Source organism: Haliotis asinina, chromosome 3 (genome assembly GCF_037392515.1).
Source record: "Haliotis asinina isolate JCU_RB_2024 chromosome 3, JCU_Hal_asi_v2, whole genome shotgun sequence".
NCBI lineage: Eukaryota > Metazoa > Mollusca > Gastropoda > Lepetellida > Haliotidae > Haliotis > Haliotis asinina.
Window position 1 is genome coordinate 39,322,446 of NC_090282.1, and position 26,498 is coordinate 39,348,943.

At 40.7% G+C, this 26,498-nt stretch overlaps 1 protein-coding gene across 2 annotated transcripts; it reads right to left on the reverse strand.

Moving 5' to 3' along the window:
* Nucleotides 1-26,498, reverse strand: LOC137277978 (nmrA-like family domain-containing protein 1). Of its 2 annotated transcripts, none has more exons than XM_067809999.1 (7): nucleotides 19,621-20,026; nucleotides 7,715-7,893; nucleotides 6,951-7,078; nucleotides 5,060-5,204; nucleotides 4,242-4,337; nucleotides 2,630-2,823; nucleotides 1-1,557 (listed from the first exon to the last, which is right to left on the reverse strand). In XM_067809999.1, exons 1-7 carry the CDS (start codon nucleotides 19,665-19,667, stop codon nucleotides 1,354-1,356), a joined length of 993 nt encoding a protein of 330 aa, XP_067666100.1. In that variant the 5' UTR covers nucleotides 19,668-20,026; the 3' UTR covers nucleotides 1-1,353. The 2 variants fall into 2 exon arrangements, with proteins under 2 accessions (XP_067666100.1, XP_067666101.1); XM_067810000.1 differs by lacking the exon at nucleotides 19,621-20,026 and adding an exon at nucleotides 26,452-26,498 and having other exon boundaries at nucleotides 1,318-1,557.

Sequence of the window (26,498 nt, forward strand, 5' to 3'; positions counted from 1 at the left end):
TTTGTTTTGGACTCACCCATATGTCGCGTTGTGCGTTATGATGTGTATCCACATTTATCAACGAAAAGGCCGCACATTATGGAATCCATATTCTAATTTTCATTGAGAACTTAAGTCAATAGATTTTTGTTCACGCAGGTATTGAAACCTGCGTTATTCCATGGGTATATGCACTGGATCATGACACAAGCTGTTTATCAGTTTCGTGCATCGATAACACTGCACTGACACAATAACAAACAGTTGAGTTGGCTTGAGTTTCAAGTCGCATTGGCATCGGTTCAGTCATACATCGACGAGACCAAGTTTATACATATACACATTTGACCAAGTTTATACATATACACATTTGACCAAGTTTATACATATACACATTTGACCAAGTTTATACATATACACATTTGACCAAGTTTATACATATACACATTTGACCAAGTTTATACATATACACATTTGACCAAATTTAAATGAGTTTCTTCAAATATCCGTTGTTATAGATGATGTATCTAATCATTCTAAAACATGAGAGAAAAACAAAATGGTTGATAAGGAGCCTGTATACACTTCGTTTCTTACAAACTATTTCAGTGATCCCCAAACACTCTTGTAATTCCGGAGCTTCACAATGAAGCAATCTTTCGAAAAATATCACAATTTAACATTCATAGCATCAAACTACAAGATAAATACACTTTCTTTGAAGCAACTGTTTAATACACTTTCCTTGAAACGCGTTGTTATCAACACTTACGATAAACATCACCATCGAACATATTCCAGGAGTTTTAAAGTACCAGGTAAAGACACTTTCTTTGAAGCAACTGTTCGACACACTTTTCTTGGAACGCGTCATTGTGGCCTAAGACGATAAACATCACCACCGAACATTCATACCTTCAAACCACAAGATGAACACACTTTCTTTGAAGCAACTGTTTGATGCACATTCCTTGAAACAGCCGTTCCATACACCTGATGCACGTTGTAATGGACACTTCCGAAGAACATCACCATCGAACATTCATACCTTCAAACTACAAGATGAACACACTTTCTTTGAAGCAACTGTTTGATACACATTCCTTGAAACAACAACTGTTCCATACACCTGATGCACTTTGTAATGGACACGTTCCAGAAACGTCAAAGTACCAGATAAACACATTCCTGAAAGTAACTGCTCCATATCATTCCTTGAGGAACGGTGTAATGGACACTTCCACTAAGTCATGCACTATGTCCACATCCATTTGGACTCATCCTCCCGACAAAGACGCGAAAAGAACTCCACATCCTCACGGAGCAAAACATTTTTTTGCAAACTAGCTGATGTCGCTCGTGCATCGATGGACATCATGACTCATCATCTTCCTTTATCGCCTTTATGATCTTGTCTGTGTTTTCAATCACCCATCTGTCAAATGTAACAGACGTACCGCTCAATTTTTTCGTCGCGCGTATGTCCCCGACAGCCTCCACGGTTCTGTAGTGCTGGAACATAGCCGCGAGATCCTTGGCTCCACTGAATTTGAAATTCGCATAGTCTTCAATGCCAATCTAAAACAAACAAAAGTTCAAATCATATCCTCCAGACGCTAGTAAAAGACACTCATCAGACATGAATACTAGTAGTTGACAAGGAATGGTTGAAGGAGGCATGCACCATACGCCATGAGCGCATTATTATGAAAAAAAACCGTCCTAGCCATTTTCGTAACGTTCGTAGCCCTACAAACTTCTTAAGCCCATTCTTAACGCATTGGATACGATTGAAGTTAAGAATTTTCAGGGATACGAACGTTTCGAGAATAAGGGTCCAGGTCCATATATAGATTTCTGACTGAGTATAGTTTTACGCCGCTTTTAGCAACATTCAAGCATTAGCATCACGGCGGGGGACACAAAAATGGGCATCACACAGTGTATCCATGTGGGGAATCGAACTCAGGAGATCGAATCGTCTTCAGTCTGGCGAGCGAAAGCTTCAACTACTAGACTACACCATCGCCCCGATATGGATGAAGGAAGGACGGATTGATGAAATCTATGAATAAGTATATGGGATGGCTTCAGACAACAAACCCCCAAGTGAATTTGGAGTCTTTTGAGTTTACTAAACGATCTTGGAGTTATTCATTAATTTGATGATTAGGCTACTTACATGACGTTTTATTCTTTGAATGAATTCCTGATAGAGCAATGTACAACGCGTGGCGTTTCTTGGCAAACATGCTGTTGTCTTTTATTAGAAAATCAAGCCCATTTCAAAATGACCCATAATTTTATTGATCAAGGCACCGATCCACAAAGTGTTCGTAACATTACGACCTGTCGTAACTCTATAGTTTAACATAGGCTTACGAATGTCGTAGCTCTACGAATGTTTTGTTGATCGGGACTCAGGAAACATTGGCACATTTAGTCCAATCACTGAAAAATACAAACAAACCGCCTTCTGCGTGAAGGAGAAAATGACGGATCTACAGACAGTCAGACGTTTTCGTTGTCACTAGGCTGGATATAAGGTAGTCAGACTCGATGAATTTAAGAATTTCGAAACTATGGGTGTGGTGCAACGCTCATAATATCAATCGCTGGAGGCGTAAAACGAGGAAAACAAACATTGTACCAGTGGACAGACGAAGACGATATCATGCATATGCTTGGTGAGCATGTCCGCCATCTGCTTCGCGGTGATTCTGTCTACAGCCAGGTTGATCGTTTGACCAAGATAGGGTTTCGGCTTTAGAAATATGGTCAAGACACATCGCCCCATGTCACTCACACTCATGCAGTCAATTGCATCGCCCTCTAGTGGCAAAGCTGTAAGAGAAAGAAAAGGTCGAGTTAGCTAACTTAGGCTTAAGAAATCGTTCGATTTCGATTCCTCAAAAGCTTCACGGTAGCTTTCACCTACTATGGTATTGCTGGAATGTTCATGAAACTAGGCATTTCCTAAGCAGTCTGATACTGAGAGGTATTTTCTCAGGGCATTAAGATTTGCAAACAGGCCGTATATCGTTCATTTACAAATTTTCCAAGATGGGTATTTTCGTCAGCTGACGGACATCACAAAAATACCACAAACGTCATGTCATACTGGTAGAAGGTCGCACTTATCTCATAATAAGTCACTTTATTAAAGCCATATGAGTAGAAGGCAGACCTCTCTCATTATAAAAGTAATTTTATAAAAGCCGTATGGGTAGACGGCAGCACTTATCTCGTAATAAAAGTAGCTTCATAAAAGCCATATGGGTAGACGACAGCACTTATCTCGTAATAAAAGTAATTTTATAAAAGTCATATGAGTGAAGGCAGCATTTATCTCGTAATAAAAGTAATTTTATAAAAGCCATACTGGTAGAAGTCACGGCTTATCTCATAATTAAAGTCATAAAAAAGTCTTATGGATAGACGGCAGCACTTATCTCGTAATAAAAGTAATTTTATAAAAGCCATATGAGTGAAGGCAGCACCTCTCTCAAAATAAAAGTAATTGTATAAAAGCCATATTGGCAGAAGTCACGACTTATCTCAACATTAAAGTCATAAAAAGGCCATATGGGTAGACGGCAGCACTATTCGTGTATGACATTGAATTACAAGTATTCGACGGTTATGGAAGCTATCGTAAAATATATGTTTATTCGCATCACTTCTGAAAGAATGTCTCAGCACCGTCTTACGCTGAAGCTTTTGGACACAACATATATATATCTCTCTTACCTCACACATGAACGTCGCTTTCTGATTGGCTAGCGCTATTCTATTTGTTTTTACAGGCGATGTATTATTTTCAATGTACACCGCTGGGAATTCCGAACTCTTCTGGTGCTTCATGGTAGTACTTATTTAGCTCGAATAACATTGAATCACTCATCAAGCACGGAAAATACCGATGTTTTGCGATTGAAAATCGATGGAAGGGAGATAACTCTAACACTGTTTACCTTGTGTAGTCTGCAAAATGGCGATTCGCCTCGCATTCAACAGAAGTGCTCCAAACAGTTCGAAATTAGAATTCAGGTGTTCTGTAAGATAAATACGTTGTTCATCGGTCCTTCGGGGTCCATGCGCTCCTGTACCCTCGAGGTGTGTGCATGTGCGTGTGCGTGTGCGTGTGCGTGTGAGTGTGAGTGTGCGTGTGTGTGTATGTGTGTCCCGGTGTAGATGACTATTGACTTGTGTTCACTTGTGTTGGCTTCCACCGCGAGCAGCTTTGACTGGCTTCAACTCACCTATCGCATATTTGCCCTCCTTTAATCTGTGTGGCTTAAATATTGTCAACAGGTTCTCATAGAAGAAGGGCATCCTCAACAGTGTGTATGGTATATCTGAAGAAAGAGCAAGATACTTCACAGTATGCCCTCAAACCATATGTTACGAACGTATACACTTATCTACCGAAGTTATTATGGTTGAAATGAACTGACCGATTGATTGTTGTTTTACGCCGCACTCAAAAATATTCAAGCTATACAGTGGTGGTATGTCTGGATCGGACAATGATCGATCCAGTGATCAACATCACGACCATCGTTCCATATGATGTCAACCAAGTAAGCGATCCCGCTAGTTGCCTGTTAGGACATGCGTGGGTTGCTGAAGACCAATTATTCAAACCCGGATCTTCACAGGTCGTAAAGACTCGGTGATTTGTTCACTGAGCAACATACTCCGTTGAGGAGGAAGGTTACACTCTCCGATCCAGAGTACAATGCGGTCAGCATAGTGCTATTGACGATTCAAGATCTTTTATCTGTTTTTCACCTGTTTTGCTTTTGACGTGACTGAACATAGATAAACATGTTGAATGGAATACTTACATGTCTGTTGTAATATCATATATAAATAATGATACACAACAATACAACAGTTCAAAAAGAGCACCAGCGTGCAATAATTCAGTCAATTCTGAATACGTGCGCCTGTCCACAATAAAGCGAAAAGACCCATCACGTGATATGCAATTTGGTTTTTGTTGTCCTTGGATTGTTTACAGGACACGTCACGTATCAGGAACAAAACAGTCCAGAACAAAACAGACACATCCTACCTTTGGACATCAAATATTCTTCCAACTCAGCCTTTGCCTCAAAGGGGCCACATTCGGGTACTTTCTCGGGGTCAGGGGCCTCGGAACCGTACAGAACAAGATGTCGGATGTTGCAGTTGACAGCAGCGTCTATCGCGTTGGTGCCCTTTCAAAAGAAATGTTGTTGATTACACCAGTTAAATGTAATATAATGTCATTGTGTGATATTGTAAGGACTGTCATTCAGCAAACCAACAGCAACTATAATCCCCTGATACTGAAACATTGTTATAAAAAGTTGAAAAACATAGAGGATAAACATGTATCGTGTGCTTTTATACACTATATAAATATTACGAACAATTCTAGAGATCCAAGTCTTTGAATGTCATTTAGAAGTGAAAATACATAAGAATGAAGATTTTTATGGATATCAACTTCTTTATGAGAGAACACAACGTTTCGGAGTTAATGCTTACTCCTTCATCAGGTGATTGAGAAAGGGATACAGAGGTGTATTTATATGTACAGGTAAAACAATAACAAAGTAACAAGTGGAATGAGTTAACGAAAGCTAGTATAAACAAGCACTGATAGGAAGCCGATAGTTAAGATAACAATGATGGAAGCCAATGGTAATGCATTACAGTTGATTGGATATGTTTACATAACATGATTGGGGATAAGGGTGGAAGCCAATGGTGATACATTACGCATGATAGGATGATGTACATAACACACAATAGGGGGTGAGCATGTACTCGGGTAGATAGGCTATACATGAATTACATCGATAGAATGTACACAGGTAGATGAGATTAATTTATCAATAAGTCCCAGGCACTTGGTAGGTACACTCCTTGGTCGCGGTTGATGGCTGGTTTCTGTCTCCGGATCTCGATGGCCTCTTGCAGTTTCCTTTGGCGCCAGTTGTTGTTGTTGGTAGATAGTATCCTAGTGTCCTCCCATCGAATTGAGTGTTTAGGGTTCTTGAGTATGTGTTCAGAGATGGCCGATTTCAGTCAGGAAACTCGACCAGAAATCGGCCATCTCTGAACACATACTCAAGAACCCTAAACACTCAATTCGATGGGAGGACACTAGGATACTATCTACCAACAACAACAACTGGCGCCAAAGGAAACTGCAAGAGGCCATCGAGATCCGGAGACAGAAACCAGCCATCAACCGCGACCAAGGAGTGTACCTACCAAGTGCCTGGGACTTATTGATAAATTAATCTCATCTACCTGTGTACATTCTATCGATGTAATTCATGTATAGCCTATCTACCCGAGTACATGCTCACCCCCTATTGTGTGTTATGTACATCATCCTATCATGCGTAATGTATCACCATTGGCTTCCACCCTTATCCCCAATCATGTTATGTAAACATATCCAATCAACTGTAATGCATTACCATTGGCTTCCATCATTGTTATCTTAACTATCGGCTTCCTATCAGTGCTTGTTTATACTAGCTTTCGTTAACTCATTCCACTTGTTACTTTGTTATTGTTTTACCTGTACATATAAATACACCTCTGTATCCCTTTCTCAATCACCTGATGAAGGAGTAAGCATTAACTCCGAAACGTTGTGTTCTCTCATAAAGAAGTTGATATCCATAAAAATCTTCATTCTAATTCTAGAGATCGTCTGCTGTCTACTTACGCCAACAAAAAATATTTTTGAAAACTGACATATGACATCTGTTTTGGTTTTGTTTGTTTGTTTGTGTTTGTGTTTGTGTTTGCGTTTGTTTTGGTTATGTTGTTGTTGTTGTTGTTTATTGTCAACATTACAGCAGACGTCGCCATCCCATTTACAGGAACCTCATATGGCCTGTAAGAAAGCCTTGACATATTTTATTGGAGATTCCCCGTGACTCAAGGGATATAACTCTCACCTGTGTGATTTCCTTCTCTTTGCTGAAATGCTCCCAGTAATGTGTTGTCAGGAACACAGCATGCGCTCCCTCGAACACGCGTTCCAAGCTCCGGGGATCATTAAGATCAGCTGTACTTATCACTGCTCCTGTAACACACACGTCGCTTACTGATCAGGTTGTCTTCATGGCATCGTTGCACTATAGGCCAACAACTTATTAAAACCATGAGTCTTGAATCTCAATTCCAAGATTCACAAGTGACCTCATCAAAGATATCTTTGGCCAAATCAAATTTACAAATACGTCCGGATTACACCGCATTGTTCTCACAGCAAAGTGGTTGTCGGGGGTCTTATTTTAGTCCGTAATCCGTAATTGTGAGAGTCCGGATTAAGAAACACTTTGGCCAGAGGCTTCTTTCACGAAGCAACTGTTACTATGGTCACTCCACGATCACTTTAGTGCTTTGTGAAAGGAGCCTCAGGACACGAGTGTAGACCGGATTATCGAGGAAGCCGGTTTATGAAGAGTTCGGATTCTACAGTTTAAACTGAACACGCGTTCTTAAAGGCCATTTCATTTTATGTTATGACAACAGAGGTGTATTTACAGAAAAAGAATGTCGGAAAATAAAACCCCGAAATAAATACATAGTGTAATTATCATGTACGAAAATCTTACACAACAGGGTCTATTTGGCTGATACTAGGGAAAAACATTTATATCTGACACACGATATTTCATAAGGTAGAGGAAACATGTTCTATTAAACATGCTCTCACCTTTCTCAGCTAGTTCGTTTGCGCGACCACTCGTTGGGGTGCGAGTGACAGCGATGACCTTCACCCTTGGACTTTTGACCAGAGCCGATGCCACCGCTCCTCCGACCATTCCAAGAGCTCCGAATACAACCACTTTCAGCGGGTCCTCTTCGTTACCCACGCTTGCGCCGCAACCCATACTGAAATAAAATCGTTTAGAGGAATGTAATTGCGTGTTTAATGACCTCGAGCGTGTAGCATGAACGTATTGACACCAGGAAGGAATGGTGGGTGCTAGGTTAACCTTTGAGAAATACCACCTTTCACAAAGTCATCTTCGCGCTACAGTGATTGTAACTCCCATATTTTAACATACACGTAGGAGAGTCGCAACGTAAAGATTACTTTGAAGAGTCCAGAATCCCATATCAGATGACAGGTAACGGAGGAGGTGATGCTAGCCTTGGCCAAGGGTAACTGGCTACCATGCGTATACATGGTATAATGATTCAGACCAGGTCCCGATTTCTTGAAAGAAACTTGAGTCTGAGGTTTGACATAAGTTAGAAGTTTTACTCGAATTTGAGAAAACGGATTTCTCAGAGTGAACTGAAACTGATATTTAACTTAAGCATACAGACTGTAGTTTGAGTTTGGTAGACAGATTACTTAAGTTGTTTGGGCTTTTTATCCTAAAAATACAGTTGACTTAAAAAATCAGCTATTTCAGATTGTCAAATCAGTTAGAACTTTGATTAAAATTTAAGCTTGTTTCGAGAAATTTGGACCAGAGCCTCCTCTCACAAAGCACTAAGGTGGTCGTAAGTCACTAATGTAACTTCAGTGCAGTGATAGAGAATGGGGGTTAAGGTTAACCTCAGGAAAGGTTGCTTCGAGAAAGGAGCCCCAAGTCTTGGTTTATACCCCAAAAAGGAAAGACAGGCAGGGTAACAAGCAACAACTTTTAACGACGCACCGGGGATTATTCCACCGATCTTCGGCCCTCTACACAAAGGCATCGTCTACAAAAAACCTATTGCAGTTTTATTGTATTTAGGTTGAAAACATATCTCAAGGTAAACAGCTGCCCCGTCCCTATGTCCTTCATGGTCGTGGGAACCTAGACTGACTACCTGGCAGCTGGATGACGTAATTAGATTGTTAACGCGAAACATGAATCGCTCTGGATCAGTGCCCCTTTAATTCCAGGTCTATGGAAGTAACGGCGACAGCAGGTAAACATATCCGTTGTTAATAAACAGCAATGTTCTGCTGTGAGCTATATGGGCTTAACAATAGGCTGCGTTATCTCTTGGATCAGCAGTGTAGTCACCAGGACAACATAGTAGCACATATCCGCTGGGAACTGCCATGCTCTGTGAGACAGTTATGTGGAAGATGTTGCAGCATTGGGTGAGTGAGTTAATATTTAACGTCACATCGGCAATATCTCAGCCACATCGTTTTCATTTAAGTGTTCATTTAAGCGTTCTCGTCACGATATGGCTGAGATATTGCCGATGTGACGTTAAATATTAACTCACTCACTCACTCATTCAGCCACATCGTGACGAATACAACATGGATCACGACGCGGGGTATTATCATTCTGTAGGGTAAGTGAGTGAGTTTAGATTTATGCCGGTTTTAGCAATATTCAAGCAATATCACGGGCATTACTAGAAATGGGTGTCACACATTGTACCACTTGACGAATCGAACCAGGGTCTTCGGTGTGACGAGTGAACATTTTAACCACTGGGTTTATCCACGCCTCAATATGGTAGGGTTAAGCTACTGAAAACAATGAGAAAATGTTCAAAATCAAACTGAGTCTGCCCGTCCTTGTGACTGTGTATATGCACATACGTGATGACGTCATATCGAAGACGTAGACGTTAAGGGTAGTGTCGAAGAGAAACTCTAGAATTTGGTGTAGCCAAACCCAAATGACGCCAACAGAAGAACGCTAATTAGGGAATTATCGGGTAAGGATAATTGCGTCTAAGATCTGACGGTCGGTTCAGTGTGGGAAGCATTGTGATTGAGTTTAGTTTTACGCCGCTTTTACAATATCCCAGTAATGTCAAGGATAGGGAAAGCAGAAATAGGCTTCAGACATTGTACTGTATGGGGAATCTGGTAACCAGGGACGCCGACCGACAGTTACCACTTCGATGAATTTCTCAAACAAGAGAAGGGTGCTAACAGATTAAAGATGGCAAATCCTGGATTTGAACCGGGAGGGCGAACTAGGACTACTGGGCCATCGCTCATGCAGTGTCTACAGATGAGTGGATCGACAGTATGTGGGTCAGCTCCATGAACTGATGCGGAGGAGAACGGCTATTGATCTCAGGACGCATAACAGCTGCAAAACATGACAACGACGTGGCAACGACGTGGCAACGACGTGGCACCGACGTGGCACCGACGTGGCAACGGCGTGCTTCCCGTAACAGGGCCTTGTTCGACAACTCTTTCCCAGCGCCGGGGCGGTCTCAGCTCCTATTCTTTAACATATAGACAGTCTTAGCACTTAAACGGACTGATGACATGTTACCGTGGTTACGTAAGGCGATTAGTTTCTTTGGAAATAACAGTGAAGGCAAAGCGTGACGTCGTTGGCTTCAAAAAGATAGTTATCCCGCTTATGCTTTGACGTCTGTCCCGCAGAGTTTGACGGTGAAACCATACAACCCAGCATATTTCAAATCTCACGAGAAAACGGAAGAAAGTCCGCGATTTTAGAAACACGAACAGTACCGACAGTACTCCTTTATCAGGCTCGACATGTCGAGGTGTCTTTCACTAAGTACCTGTGATCTGATTTTATTTGATCAAGTAGTTTTAAATGAAAATGGGATTAAGGGGTTCAAGATATAAAGACTGTGCCACGTTTCGGTCAGTATGAAATGCACATGCTTCCGTGCATTCAACGCACGTCAACTACACGTTGGGGCGGTGGTAGCCAAATGGTTTAAGCTTTCACTCGTCACTCCGAAGACCCGGGTTCAATTCCCTAGATGGGGTACAATGTGGGAAACATATTTTTGGTGTCCTTTGTCGGTGTATTGCTGGGATATTGCTAAAAGCGGCGTAAAATCATATTGCCCCACTCATAATATACTGAGCCACAAAATTACAGGGGTCATGAACATTTGGGGAGGCTTTTGTGCGATGTTGTGAAGACTGAACACAATTTCATACAAATATCTCCAAACATGTTGCTGCTTCCTATGTTCAGTACATAAACCAGTTTAGGATCCCGCCAATGTCTTCTTTGCTTGGCTCAAAGGTATGACAAATGCCCTGCTGATCTTTACATTTCAGCGACATGTACAAAATGTAAGTTTATTACCTGCCTCCGTTGCTAAAATGGGATGATGAATGTTTGAAAATCGATATATATCAGCACGAGCCAAAAGTCCAAAAGTAATCTAACCACTTTACGCCGTAATTTGACCGCTGATGCCATAGCAACGTTGTGTGGAATGGCGTGATGAGGAATCAACTGATCAAAACCTTTTATTTTTTCATTGGCGTTGCGGATTTTAGTATGGAAAACATGCACGAAAATATATACTCACACGCAAACTATTCGATGAAATGTCAACACACAAATAACCGTTATCCGCTCTTACAACCTCTTACGGTAATAAGAACATCTACAAAGGCGTGGGAGACGTATTTCGAACATCGAGAACACCATTTGTCATACCACTACACGTAATCTGTCATCCCAAATCAGCAGCAGTTAAGTGAGTGAGTTTAGTTTTACGCCGCACTCAGCAACATTCCAGCCATATGGCAGCACCACAGCTGAAAGGACTGAGGTTGTGTTTAACGTGTTTGAAGTAGTATACTGAGTGGGGAAATAAGGGATCACATGAAAGCACAAGTGTTCCTTTATTTTTTCCAAGGTTTCTTCACAAGCATTGACATAGGTTATGAAGAAACCTTGGAAACAAATTAAGGAACACTTGTGCTTTCATATTACCCTGAAAGGTATCGTTCAACATCTAATGGGGCGAAATTAGAAAATGTAATCATTGTCGTAAATGTCAGATGTTTTCATTGTCTGAATTACAAATATAAACCGTCTTCATATTCACAAATAATTTGAAATTTTTTGGCCAAACGGTTTCGTATTGTAAACATAACTGGATCATGCGAGTCAATATCATAAGGTTGACATTATGATAAACAAGACTAGTACACACGGTGCCTCAACATTTATGCAATAAGGTAACATGTCGACGAGCTCCCCAGTCGAGTTTCCTAAGTTCAGTTCTTAGAAATCGTGGTATAGGGATACCGACACAGTTTATGTAATGGTTTAGGGAAGTTGGCACAGTTTATATGGTGGCACAGGAAAGTCGGCACAGTATATATAGTGATATAGGAAACTCGACAGACTTTACATAGTGTTCTAAGATGCTTCGGTGAAAGATCAAAGGCGCCGACAAGACTTTATCAGACGATAATGTGCACTTTTTGCATTACGTCAAATGTGTTGACGTCACTTCCCCATTCCAGTTTGTCCCCTCGTAATCGAACGTTTTTGCATTACGTCACAATGTAACCGACGTCACGATGGATGTCAGTTGCCATCGCCTCGTACAGCCTCCCACAGTAAACTGCATCGTCGCATCCCGTTTCTTGGTTTGCAGTTGCATCACACAGCTAGCATCACTGTGAAAACACTACGTTTATGTTTTCCGATGGATAAAATGTCTCATAGTTCGACTCAAAATGTTACAGAGAAACGGTAGTGTTTGCAATCTTTACATTCCCACAATGCAATCGTGGAATGTCGCATGACTAGTCCGCTTCAGCTGAATGTACTGATCTAAACTTTCGTTGATAGTAGGAATGAGACGGTCATATTGCCTTGTATGGTTTAAGAGAATCACAGATGTATTTAAAAGGATCTAGAGAAGATGTTTAACCCTAACATAAACCGTCACCAAACTGTTCATCATTTGTTTCACTAGAAACGTTTGTCTTAACGTAGGGGCTGACACGTCAAAAGAACAGCGCGGGGATTCTTAAAGGGGCACTGATGCGGAGCAATTTCCGTGGACTGGTGTAAACTTTTGTGATTGTTTTTCTCCCGTCAGTACCCGGATGATATCCCAGAATTCGTGACTGGTTCGTGAACTCTGCTGCGCAGTCCGTAAGCGCAATTGATAGTTTAATTATAGACAGATCAACTGAGGTGAAGTCATTTGTACTTCATTACAAATGTATTATGAAAACAAATGAAACACTTTGAAGGTTAATCATCTGCAAGTGGTAGAAATGGTAAAAAAACTATTAGGGCGGAAAAATAACGAAGCCAATGTACGTCTCTATATTTTGTCTCATAACCCTAATTAGTTTATTATCATATTTGTATGATTCTGAAAATTAATAAAAGAACACACGATTTGCTTACACTCATCGTAAATTTCTAACATAACAGCAACATTTATACATTGTATAGATTGCCAATGTGGATCCTATTTCACACACATACGCGATCTAGTGTGTGTTTTCTGTCATACAGATTCTGCTGAATGCTACAACAAATAAATTAAAACAAAATGCAAATAATGAATGTAAAACAGAATAATTTTATAGCAACAATGTCAGGCTACTACCTTGTTCAGGAATGTATCCATCAATATCCACGTAAAAGAAATCGTATTCCATTCATCTGCAGCTGGTAAATAATCCTGCTCTGTGTCGCGTGTCTTACAACTGTCTCCTTTGCGAAAAAGTAACACATCGTTTCACGTCTTTCGTTGGTGAAAACTAGATAAACCTCTCATTGGTCTCCCAAGATAGCACACCTGGCAACTAATTGTATGATGTCAACTATTCGAAGTAATTTAGTTCACCAATATTGAGCAATCAATCAATCAACGCAAGGGTGGTTAATTCTTTGAAGGGAGGATGTTGTTTTTGCACTCACACTTTACGACAGGGTGCAGTCATCTACACACACTGCCTTTTGACAAATCCGCTAGATGATAAAAGTAATTAACCAATCAGTGTGTTATCGGTTAATCCTTTGATCGATGTTTGTTTTTGTAACTCAGCTGATAAACCCTCTTGCATCACTTACATGCACATATTGCATAACATACAATACATTTGCCATTACAGACCTTAATTTATAATGTTGAGTATTTACTCCAGACAGGAGAAATGCCAAATGGGAACCTTTGTTGAGTAACCGAAGTGGTATTGCTACTAATTATACCTGTTATAAATTCATGAATTGACCATCCAGAGAATGATGACAAATAACACGTGTAGGTTTACACCATCAAACGCGAGTTACAGCAAGGAAGATGTAATCTCTGTGTCGCATGCAGCCTGAAAACACTTATGGGCCGAAACTGTTTTGAGGATACCAACGGAATTTCGTTACATAAGGAATACACACAGGCAATTTTGTGTACTTTGGTAAATAAGTGAAATAAGTTTTTTTTTACGTAAGACAATTTTCAGATTTCTCTACCAAAGCCAAGGTCATCGTTTTTTTGTTTACGAATTCAAATAAATCAACAGTGTGTTTTATTATCATAAATAATAGACCATTGTAGCTACCATAGCTACCAAAATTTACGTATGCTATTTGCTATCACAGCTCAACCAACACTCAAAACTACCTAAATATAAAGCTTTGCAATCTTCCGTACTGAAACAAATGGCTTGCTACGTGCCTGTAGACATCATATTTTCGTGTAACATGATTAAATATCGAGGTTAAAAACACAGAAATAGGATCAAATTGGATCAGTAAGTATACCATCCAAGCATCCGAAAAGAACTACACTGCTGGGATATATGGTTACGATCAGACAAGGAATACCATGAATATTTTTAAACAAATGGCATGTGATGGGCATCCGGCCTCCTGACTGTTTAAGTGAAGAAATTTTGCTAATATGGACAGGAGCCCAGTTCCTTTGTCCGTCACGGTCGAAGGAGTGGGCGCTGGCCAATTTGCGGTCTGCTTTCGTAATTAGACCGTTGGCGAGAAGTATTATTCGCTCCGCATCAGTGCCCCTTTAATTTAGGTCACAGACACCGTCCTTTGTTATCTGCCATAGATTAATCGAAATTAGAAAGGCTTAGAAATGATTAAATACTGCATTTTAGAAAAGAAATACAGTTCTTTCTACCACCATGCATAGTGTAATAAAGTACACTTTCGCCCTGCACTATTATAGCTAAAACACGAGGACGCTTGCGTCCGAGTGCTTCAACGATATAATTTAATATTTCAGGGCGAAGGAAACTATACATGGTGGTAGAACGAACTGTATTTCTTAATTAAAATGTGTCCAGTTTCTTCTAACAATGTTTGAAGTGTGTCGAGTTTCCCCTGACACGATTAAATGTAATTCGAGTTTGCCACATCAGGATTTAAAAGTTGTCGAGTTTCCTCTACCACCATTTATAATGTGTCGAGCTTCCACAGTCCAGCCTGCTTTAACAAACCGGTAACAAACGCCTTTAATTCTAAATAAAAAACTTCACAAGAAATAACGACGGTTATTACCTAATCTGTTCTTATATTTAACTTGTCATGATTAGGTTGAGTATGTTAAAAAATATAATGGTGTTGTTTTAACCGCGAGCGTCGGTTAAATTCTTCAGTCGCCGCCTATCAGATGGCGGTCAGATAAACCCATGTAACCGTGTCTACACTGATCACTTTAATCTTTAGGAGCCAATACTGCTGTAAGACGATAGAGGCAAGGCAGATAACGTGTGGCCACGGATACTTAGGTAAGTCTTATAAAGGGGCAAATGTATTTTTATATCCTAAACAGATTATATATTCACAGAGATCATAAAGGATTATATCTGAAACAGAACCGAAATCGCTGGAATGAACAGCACTGCCGTGGACTGCTCGGATGGTAAAGTGTAGCGCTGCCGTGGACTGCTCGGAGGGCAAGTGTAGTGTGACGGCCATTCACGTCAGAATAATTGTTCTAGCACAGTCACCTTTAATACTGAGCCTTGTATTGCTTAACGTCTGTATATACCACATATGTAGGTCAATGAATGCCAATAGTACACGTATACATAACAGGTACAGTTACAGTATACCGGATACCTTGAGTCACGTCACCCTACCGCTAACGCAAAGCCTAAATCTTACCTTAAACCTAAACCTTCTGTTATCTTGCTAGTGTGAGTGAGCGAGTGAGTTAGATTTTACGACGCTTCCAGCAATGTCATGGCGGTTGACACCCAAAATAGGCATAACACGTTGTACCCATGTGGGGAATCGAACCCGGACCTTCAGCGACCGAACCAGCGACCGCATTAACCACTAGGTTATCATAGGTCCCGCACTTCGGATAGTATACGGTATATTGTAAACCAAAAGTCACTGTGTTCTGTAATCTGATTGGTTGAAAAACATGATCAAATGGCTATAGATTCCCGGAAAGTGCAAGACTATTTACTGCGTACTGACACGTAGAAACCTCGCAAACAATTGTTTTGTTGCGTCATCAACAGTGGTGACGTCATTCAAATAATATTGTGACGTAAAGTTAGAATGACGTCACAAATGAGCAACTCCAAATGTTACCATGGGAACCAGCTGAAACGGCCAGCTGATGACAATTCACTGCTGTACTCGTTCTCGATGTAAACGAGTGCAGACAGTAAAACCCTTTGGTTTACTTTTGTGTTTACAATGTCGATAAACATCATGTGTTGGCCAATTTCCGAGTGTTATTGAGTATTTGAAGCACGGGAATGCATTTGGAACAGACGGCGTCAGCTTAGTATGTAACACGACTTTGGATTGGTCAATGCTTTAAATTTCCGACCGTATAATCAGCATAGACGGTCGCAAATTGAAAACCGACTCACCAAAACCTTTGAACGTATCCCTACACTATTGGGGTAGCGCTGTTTTGTCATTGTCATTTGCAGAACTCACATGTCCCGCAAAAACAATATGGAAGAATTTGCGTTAAAAAAGACAGAACAGTGTCATATGTTTAGAACAAAGAACTTACTTGCAACGGGCTGTTGACCCATCAGTGTTAGATTTATGACGTCATTATGGAGTGTGACGTCACCCGCTGTGGCGTCATTTGACAACTAAACTGTTAAGAGCCCCTCAAACGGCAAGCTAAAGTTAAGAGTGTGAACATTCCAACAAATCGCCACCAACACCAATTTCAGAGTTGTCAAACCGTTGTGGAGAAATCGGATCGGTCTCTATTCTCACCAACTTTCCATCAAACGTTAGGTCTTTGATTCCATTCATTATAACTGTAACACTACGGTTTATTCATCATTGTCAGATTTAGTCTGTGTGCACGTAACAAATGTGTTGGAGGGAACTAATTTGTCTGGCGACTGTGTAAGTTCAAGGAGTGACATGATTAACCTTTGACCTAGAGGAACTTTGACCTGATATAAGTAATGAATTCTTTCACGAAAAAAGCGCTAGCGTAAAACGAGTTGAATTAGAATGGGGGATAAATGTACTGTGTTTGACGAATTGGGGGCATATACCCGTGGTTATATAGACGCAATTTAACGTTATATCCAATTCAACAAACACAGTACAGTTACCCCCAAAATGTAATGATTAGCTTTTTACATACGTCGTTTTAGCAACACCGTCTGGTCATAAAGATGCTGTTGAATAAATCTTAATTTGCCCCTCTGCCGTCCAAACCTCCCTCAAATATAATTAGGAAATCATGAGTTTCCAAGAGGAACTAATCTTATTAGAGACTAATCTGTTGGTTGAACACTGCAAGAATAGAAAGGACGCCATAATAACACGCAATGGTTGATGACGTCACGTGTTGCCCGGAGCAACGACGAAGTATGCGTAAAGAAAATTCTGTACAGAGAAAAATCCCAGAAAATTACAGATTTTGTGAAAATATCTTCTCATTTAGTTAACGATAGCTGTTGACATTATTTTCACTATCATCATATGTCGTTACATTATGATGATATGAACACATCGGATCATCCGATGACGTAACCTTGTTTGTTTTGGTCTTATAGGAGTCCAGCCGAATCATGTAAAACAATGAGTAAATGTTTACAGTAATTACAGAACGTTTGAACACGTTTGCCAAATATATTGCCCCAATCTCTGTCATCCACATGACTGAGTCAGTTTTACATCGCTTTTAGCAATGTTCCAGCAATATCACGACGGGGACACAGGAATGGTATCTAACCTTGTGCCCACGTGGGGATTCGAACCTGGGACCTCAGCATGACGAGCGAACGCCTTAACCACTAGGCTACCCCATCGCTCCTCATCCTTGGTTGGTTGGTTGGTTAGGTTGGTTGGTTGGTTATATAGTTAGTTAAAATCGATACAGTCTTCATAATGGAATGTATTTGTTAATCTTTTATGATATTTATATTGTCACTCTGCCCTCTCATGCCTGATTTTATATTTGGGTAATAACTCGCGTAATTCATTCGATCAAATAGACAATACAATATAAAGACCACGCTATTCACTGATATTATTAACCAGCAACTATCCAACGGAAGTATCCGAATTCATGCAGTGACGACGACATAAATAATGTGAGTGCGAGTACGATTAAAATGAATTCGGATGACCGATTTCCACATGAAACTATTAACATACATACATCACCCTATCAGAGTATCACCATTACACCAAACAGTTATCCTCAAGATATCATAGTAATGAAAACACGTCCGTTTGAGGTGCAGTGACGTCATTAATTAAATAACGGAAGAAAACATGGCGTCTCCGTTTATAACAGACACGACCACATGAAATTAGAGAAACAAATCGAGTAATATTTACTTTACAGTTTAATCATAATTATAATTTTGTGTCGATATATCGATAATGCCTGTTTTGTCGTGTGATTGGACAACAAAGACGGTTCCTAGTTGGTCCTACAGGCTCGTATAGGGACTACAGATATTCATTCGTCTTTGATTATATCAGCCATCATTGCGATGCGTTTGACTGGTTTTTGTCTCGGACTGTTTAACGATCAGCAAGATTCACAACTAGTTTGTACTCAAGTGTTATTGATCGGTCTTTGATTGGCATCGACAGCCATGTAAACAGGTATGCGTGCAACGTGACAAAGGAACTGACAGTGTCTTCAAACGTCTTAACCTAACTGGTGCATGGGTGAGGGATTGAACGATAACAAAAGAAAGGAACATGTTTATGAATGAATGAATGAATGAATGAATGAATGAATGAATGGATGGAGGGACGGATGGATGGATGGATGGGTGGGTGGATGAATGAATGAATGAATGAATGGATGAATGAATGAATGAATGAATGAATGAATGAATGAATGAATGAATGAATGAATGAATGAATGAATGAATGAATGAATGAAGATAGGTAGCAGTTCGGCCACAAACAACTCACAAGTATACCATATACCTACGACTTCCATACTTTAGCTAGTTGTATAGGGGAACAAGGATGCCAGTCCATGATCAGGAGCGAAGATTCAACCCTGTCATTACCGTCGACAACAGTTGCTATCAATGGTTGTATCAATTGTTGAAACATGTAATATTCATGGTTACAATGACAATGACACTTCCTTCCTAAACTCCATCATAGCATTACTGAATATGTACACAAATCGATAATGTCTTTGCGGAAAAGGATAGTTAATGTAGAAGAAACAGTTTGCATCTTCGTACGCGTATTAGTATTCAAACGACACATACCTTGGTCATTCCGATCCACTCTATGACACAAACGTTACACAATATATGTAAATACACAGAAACATTACATAAGTGTGCACAAGCATCAAACACCAGTATGTTGGGGGATAAATGAAACACCAAGGCTAGCAACATACAAATCAATGCACAACAATCGTCACTCAAAATGACTTGATACATACCTCAATAAGTCTGATCGACCGGAGCACCCAAAGATGAACCCTGGCATCCCAGTCGCGCCTTAACGACGGTTCCTAGTCACATGTCTACAACACATCCCCAACACACCTGGCTGTCACATCCCTCGCCGCACACAATCTTACATAAACCTCTGTCTGCGTCAGACGAGCGGCAATTGCTTCCAACTATACATATGTCATGTGCTATCGACAATAGATCACAAACTCCTAGTGTTCACTTTCTCTGACGTCATGAATGACAACCTATGTTCAACAAAACGGCGGTGGCATCAATATTAACGAAAACAGCCGTCAGTGGGATGAGAAATGGAAAGATGCTACACATATATCCTTGTGAGGTGGGGTGGTCAGGTCGTATTGCGCCTCGGAGCGTACGTACACACAAGCTGGCGTACGATACCTGGTCTTCCAAGGATCTACCTCCTAAAACAATCGATAGTCACAGGTCTTGTGTGCTGGAATCACGTCACATAAAGCCATTAGTTAGGCGGCCTTCAACCGTGTCCGCTTTAGAAGGATTACCGATTATAGGTCTATTGTACTACAGCTTCACAGTCAAAATGAACTAGGATATAACATTGCATGGAGTGGATACGCTGAGATCACAATTGCGTCCTAACGACTTATAAGGAGGTGTTGGATTGTATTGGCTGAGTTCTTGCTTTGAACCCATAATTTGTTCTTAAGTTATGACAGAATTCACGAACAATACGAGCGGATTGGTGTAAGAATATTGGGCATTGTGGAAGCTAATGTAGTTTTTGATAATGTAGATTATGTTAAGCATACACATAGTGGTGTTGCGGATGCGAAACAGGTCGTAATTACCAACGAGTATTTTAAATCGCTGAACCTGTCACAGTGGGGTCAGTGCTTCAACAGATTCGATACCTAGACTTATATTAAGTGATTGACGTGACGTTATTACATTAAAAAATGTATAAAACATGTGACATATTTCAGAGCAATGCATAATCAGGACTCCCTTAGTTTCTATGCATCATTACTGCGATTGGATGAGTTTAGTTTTACGCCGCTTTTAGCACTATTCCAGCAATATCAAGGCTGAGGGCACCAGGAATGGGTTTCACACATTGTATCCATATTGGGAATGAAACCCAGGTCTTCGGCGTAACGAGCAAACGCTTTAACCACCGGACTACCCAACCGGATATTATTGCTACAAACGTCGTTAGTACGCAAATTGTAGTTCCCTTGAACAAGATACTGTGGGCATCGTTACTACGGACATAGTTAGCTACGTAAGTTCGGACATTCCTATAGTCGACATGGCCAGTACAAGCATCACTACTGAGGACATTTTTACTGTAGACGTCGTCCCTACGTATACGAACATCTGGAATGTAGGAATCGTTACGACGTGCACTGTTAATACTAATATCTCTCCTGCTGACCCCATTGATCTAGTAGACATAGTTTCTACTGATTTGTTCCTACACTGCCAGTACGACTTCTTAACTTCCAATGTCGTTATACAATAATTTGCGAGAGCGACTGTCGGAGACCAAGATTACCGGTGCCGTGGCAAAGATTATAATTATCAGGGCCCCGTTTCAAAAAAGCTGTCGTAAGCCTATGACCTCGTTACCTTTCTCGTATATAGCATTCGCACCTCTTATACTGTAACATAGAAAGTACGAATACTAAGAAAAAGGTTACGAGATCTTAGGATTACGGAAGTTTTGTGAAACGGTCCTCAGTTACGTAGCTCTCTTAAATCTATGCGTTCTTGCGTTCGTGCGTGCCTGCATACATGCTCGTGCGCATTCGTCAATCTGAAAACGATAGAGTATCACGATAGAATGTCCGTAAATGCTGTTAAACGCGGCGTAAAACTTCAGTCACTCAGACACCCGTTGAGCTAAAAAGAACCCACAACTAGCGTCCTATATTCACACAGCGGCAGTTGACTTCTCACCTCTCTCCTGAAGGAATGTCAGACAAAGACATGTAGAACACAAACAACAATACTAATACTGATATTCTGTACAGGTTCACTTATTGTAAAAGAGACTGACACTAAATTGTGGAAGTAACGAAACATGACCACGCCATGTGTGGTAAACGTAAGAGTCACTAACATAGAACAAATCAGTGCAATTCGGTGCCCCGTGTTTTGTAACGTTACGCTGTAGACGGATATAGCAAGCCGGTCGTTCATCGACCACGTATTTGCTAGGCCTAGATATTCAAACTGCCTTTGTTGTAGATACACACGCTTCGATTCACATATGATGTGATTTATACTATGTATTGATCATTGTTGCGTCAAGGTTAGCTGACATTCGATAGCTTGTACGATAACAACGTATCTTCCTTCCGCTGTTGCTGTAAAAATATCGTCAGATGTGGTATCTATAGGTAAGGCGCGTTTTCGAACAGGCTGGTGTCATAACTGTAGCTATAAATCCAATAAAAAGAAGACAAAAGAAGTTCTTCAAATGGGCACAATAATGATATTTGACAGAAAACTGAAATACATCCCATTTCACTATAACCACAATCATCCCGGGGGGAAATGGTTTGTTATGCTTAGTGTTGTTCTGAAGAAGATACGAAATGATATAATCACCCCACGGCCGCTTCTACTGTGTCGAAAGTTCAATATCAATCCCCGTCGGTTGTGACATTGCAGGCGCTTGAATTAAGTCTAAAAGTGGTGTGATTCTTTTGGTTGACGAGATACAGAAAGCATTGCACAGAATGGTCAGTGGCTCCTACCCAGTCTTCCATACTTTCTAAAATCTCCCGAACAGCCTCGACCAGTGGGCCACGGGTACTTCGAAATCTTAAAGTTTTTGGCAGTGAATTTTTATGTTGTCTCTCCTAGTCAAGTCAGGATCGTATTTTTTTGTCCACCGTCTGAGACTTGACTCAGCTTGAGGCTTTTCTCGACAGGAATTGATCTGCATGTCGCTATATTATCGCATTTCACCCATTCGCCTTCCCTCATAACACTGCCGATCACCTGTCTTTAGATCTCAGCGATGGCAGCGAGTTCACGCTTAAAAAAAACCAAGGGCTTCAAGGGCCAGCTTTTAAAAATACTGTGTTCAGTAGACTGTACATATGACGGATTGTCCCGTTCCGAGACACATACGGCATGGAGGAGGTGAGATCTCGGAAGTAGCTGGTTATCACTGCTCTACACCTTCACACAGACGGAATAAGTCTACGGTTTCAGTCCAGCAGAATTCTTCTCCATCCCCAATGTTCTGGCGCGGCCAGCTGTGCACGTGTCTGATGTGTATGACGACGCACACGCCCATTAACTTCAACCCGCAGATGCTTTACCAAGTTCAGTTCCGAAGATCTCAAGTTCATCGGTAGACGATGACATTGGAATTATTTAGACCACTGAACTATGAGCAACGACTGCGCCTACAACGAGAGAATGCGAGATAATGAAATGAAATGACGTGTTCTCGCGATTTCGTGTTTTTCTGGCCTTATGTGGTAAGTCGAGATTGCGAGATTGCGAGATTTGACAGCTCAGTGTCAAAATAGTGCTCTGTATCAAAAACACGAGATCGCGAGAACGCAAGATTTTGGCCAAATCTCGCGTTCCCGCGATCTCGCACTTCGGGCATTATAGACTTGTTACCAAAGGTCGAGATAACGAGAATGTTCCTTACAGTATTTCATAGCTGTGTACGGTGTACACAGTTTTGTCACGTTGAAATGTTTCCCACTGATAATCAGAAGGTGACACTGAGAATTCTGATCAAAGTACCAATTTCCTGTCAGATTCCCCCGAAGCATCACCTGGTCAAATCTTCTCGTAGAGGATATTGGGTCCCTGTGCCATTATAACTGCACTAAGGAATCGGTCGACCTTTCGAACGCAGTTACGTGAAAAATGTTCATTTCGTCTTCTTGTTTTTGAACGCTGTATTTGACTCCACTACAGCACAATGACAAAGATCAACATGTTTGATTTCTAACAACTACCCGGGAAATGTCAATTCTAACTTTAAAGCATTAAAATTGCATCACACAGAGATGAAAATCCTTTACGCAGCTCATGTATAACTTGCACGGTAAAAGAGTGTCAATGGGGACTTGGGTTAGGGAAAGGATGGTGACTGAGTGAGCGGGCGGGCGGACAGACAGGTGTCTGAGTGTCTTCACTATATCATGATAATGTCACTACTGGAATATCACACAATGTTACCCTTGGATAAAATAGGAGGCTTTCGATTGGTTAGTAGCCAATACACATGATACAGTTGAAACGTTACGGGCAGAATAAATACATATCACCTTACCCTGCTGAAATGGGTACTCTTGGCGACTTGACAGTGTGCGATTGAAATCCAACTCGCTTGGAGAATTTAACTATTATCACGAAAAGATCTTTATGTGTGTGTGAATATGCTGTTTATTTGGAATTGAACTGAAAACAAAATGGACCAAGAGACCTATCCCAGAACGGCTGTATTACTTCAGAAAGCAAGTAAGTTAATACATAGTCTTCAAGGGTAGAGTTCCTTCGATAATCGATCGATAATGTTTGTCGACAACAAACAATGATAGCAAAAAAGGCTTGCAAACCATATAGCGGCAAAATATGAGTAAAACTTTTCCAGTATTTTCCATCTCTCGAGGGTAATACGGTCTTGTGTACACCTGTTTGCAGCATTATCGCCAGAGCGGGTAGGCGACCCTATATCAGACCCTATTATCCGAGGGAGAAGCATACAGCGTATATACCTTCATTTCATGTAATTTTGAAAATCGCTACCGACTATATGACATGAAAACAAAATGGCGTCTACCTCTCCGGACTGGATTTTTTAAAGCAATGAAACATAGTCTGACAATCTAAAACTTTCTATAAGAATGGTTAATAATATTTAAGTTGAGTGTGCACACGATTCATTTATAAAAGAGTTTAAATAAAGGAGTGAAAGTCTGTAAAATAAATGTGTACATAGTGAACTCAAAAGCACCTAATCGAACGGTTTTCAAACTCCGTGCACTATATACGTCATAATTATTATAACGTCATACGATTGTTAGCGATACAGCTTCTCGGTGGAGAGTCTGGCGGATACGGTGGCTGCAGGTACTATTTTTACCATTGGTCATCTTCCTGGGAGCGGGATGACACTTAAACTTGAAAAAGCGCCAATGACTAATGAAATTTTAAAATATTTTACATGAAGGTAAGATAAATAACTGTACAATGGCATTCACTAGAAGCTAGAAAATCAAAACAGTAATTGCGACGTTACATGTCCATTTTGTACAATAGTATGGAGTCTTGTATGGAGTCTTCATCATCAGAAGCAGCACCAGGGGTAGAACAATCGTCATGGTGTACACAAACCAAGAAACTTGATCAATGCCAACACGGATTCGAACAAACTATCAGGGTCTCGATGACAACTGACTCCCGTAATGTTAATGATAAAGGAACTTTAGTCCAAAGTAATTGCTTCACGCCATTCGGCCAGCTGAAATGTCATGATGAGTAACATCGTGCTGGGGGCTTGATTGGTGAGCTGCCTAAGGACAGTGATCGGTTGAGATCGAGCCCACCAGTGAACGGGTGTAAAAACCTTGGAGTCAACTCTTTCCGTGTTGTCACAACCCCTAGTGTGAAGTACACAACCCCGTGCACTTAAAAGAACCCACGAATCCGTTGGTATATGACCAGGCGTTACCACATGAATACATTCAATGACCTAGTTGCACGTACAGCAATGTGCAGTAAACTTGAAGAAGGTACCGTCACTATGTGTCCCTGTCTACCCGGCTGTTAATGGGTGCTTCGTAATGATGGGAAAACCACATTAACTCAAAGTGGGTGAATTGTATGATCCCCGGGGAGTTGAGATTGACAAAAAAGATGTGCCGTTTGACAGACATTGTGAAAGTTTTCTATTCAGTCTTGGAACGTCTTCACAGCATTAGTGATGTTTTGTCCAAATCCAATGAATATTCACCTCCATACTTTGTTTTGAAGGGTGTTAATATGTCACATTAGCTCAATCGCTGGGCACTTAAACGTCGCTGTAAATGTCTATGTTTCTCTCTATTTAATACCACTGCTATTTATGGTATCTACTTGTATAAACGTTCCTTTTTTCTAACTAATTCCTATGAAACTAGAACTGGCACCCCATGGCGCTGCTGTGCTGTAGACGTCAATAAATACTAAACACATGGTATAAAGTTAGTAAGGATCATTCGCAGTCTTTAAATAGAAATTCCAGGCTTTCTGAGTTTAATGTCTTTTCGTATTATGTCAAGAAGATTTAAACCAGCGGTGTATTTTTCGCTTTAACTTACGGAGAGACCTTTTACAACACCGAGTACTGAACTGTGTATATACATTTCTATTGGGAGGCTCTCGTGTTGTATGCCCGTGGCAGATTAAATGCTAGCGCTGTATATTATACGGCAAGGACACTGGTGATGCAGGTAGGTGATATTGCTAAATGTCACGCCAGAATCTGTATTTGAATTTCAATTCTAGGTTTCTTAGCTTCGTACCGAGCACGTAGGATTTAACATACGTTTGCCTGACAGGAACAAGAACGTGTTGACAGTTGGTCTTACATTCATTCGCTCAATAACATATACCGACATGGCTAGTTAGTAACGAGAATACAAAACTTGACAATATCTTGCCGCTTAGTATTTCTGAAATTTATTACAATACCAGAGAATAGACACCTCTAGAAGCTGTACACACGAAAATAGACGGCATACAAGTAAACATGTTCATTTTCGCATATTTTATCCCACCTTATTTCCACCAAAGCTCCTGAAAGGTATTCTTACCATTTTCGGCAACATCGAATTCGTCGACAACATCGAAACATGATGTT

What these genes read in the sequence shown, in the direction of transcription:
- LOC137277978 (XM_067809999.1), bottom strand. Translation starts at nt 19,667, where the DNA reads ATGCCAGGGTTCATCTTTGGGTGCTCCGGTCGATCAGACTTATTGAG. An exon ending in AGAATATTTGATGTCCAAAG is followed by an intron (nt 4,338 to 5,059) that starts GTAGGATGTGTC and finishes CTCTTTCTTCAG; the next exon opens with ATATACCATACACACTGTTG. An exon ending in GGAGGGCAAATATGCGATAG is followed by an intron (nt 2,824 to 4,241) that starts GTGAGTTGAAGC and finishes TTTCTCTTACAG; the next exon opens with CTTTGCCACTAGAGGGCGAT.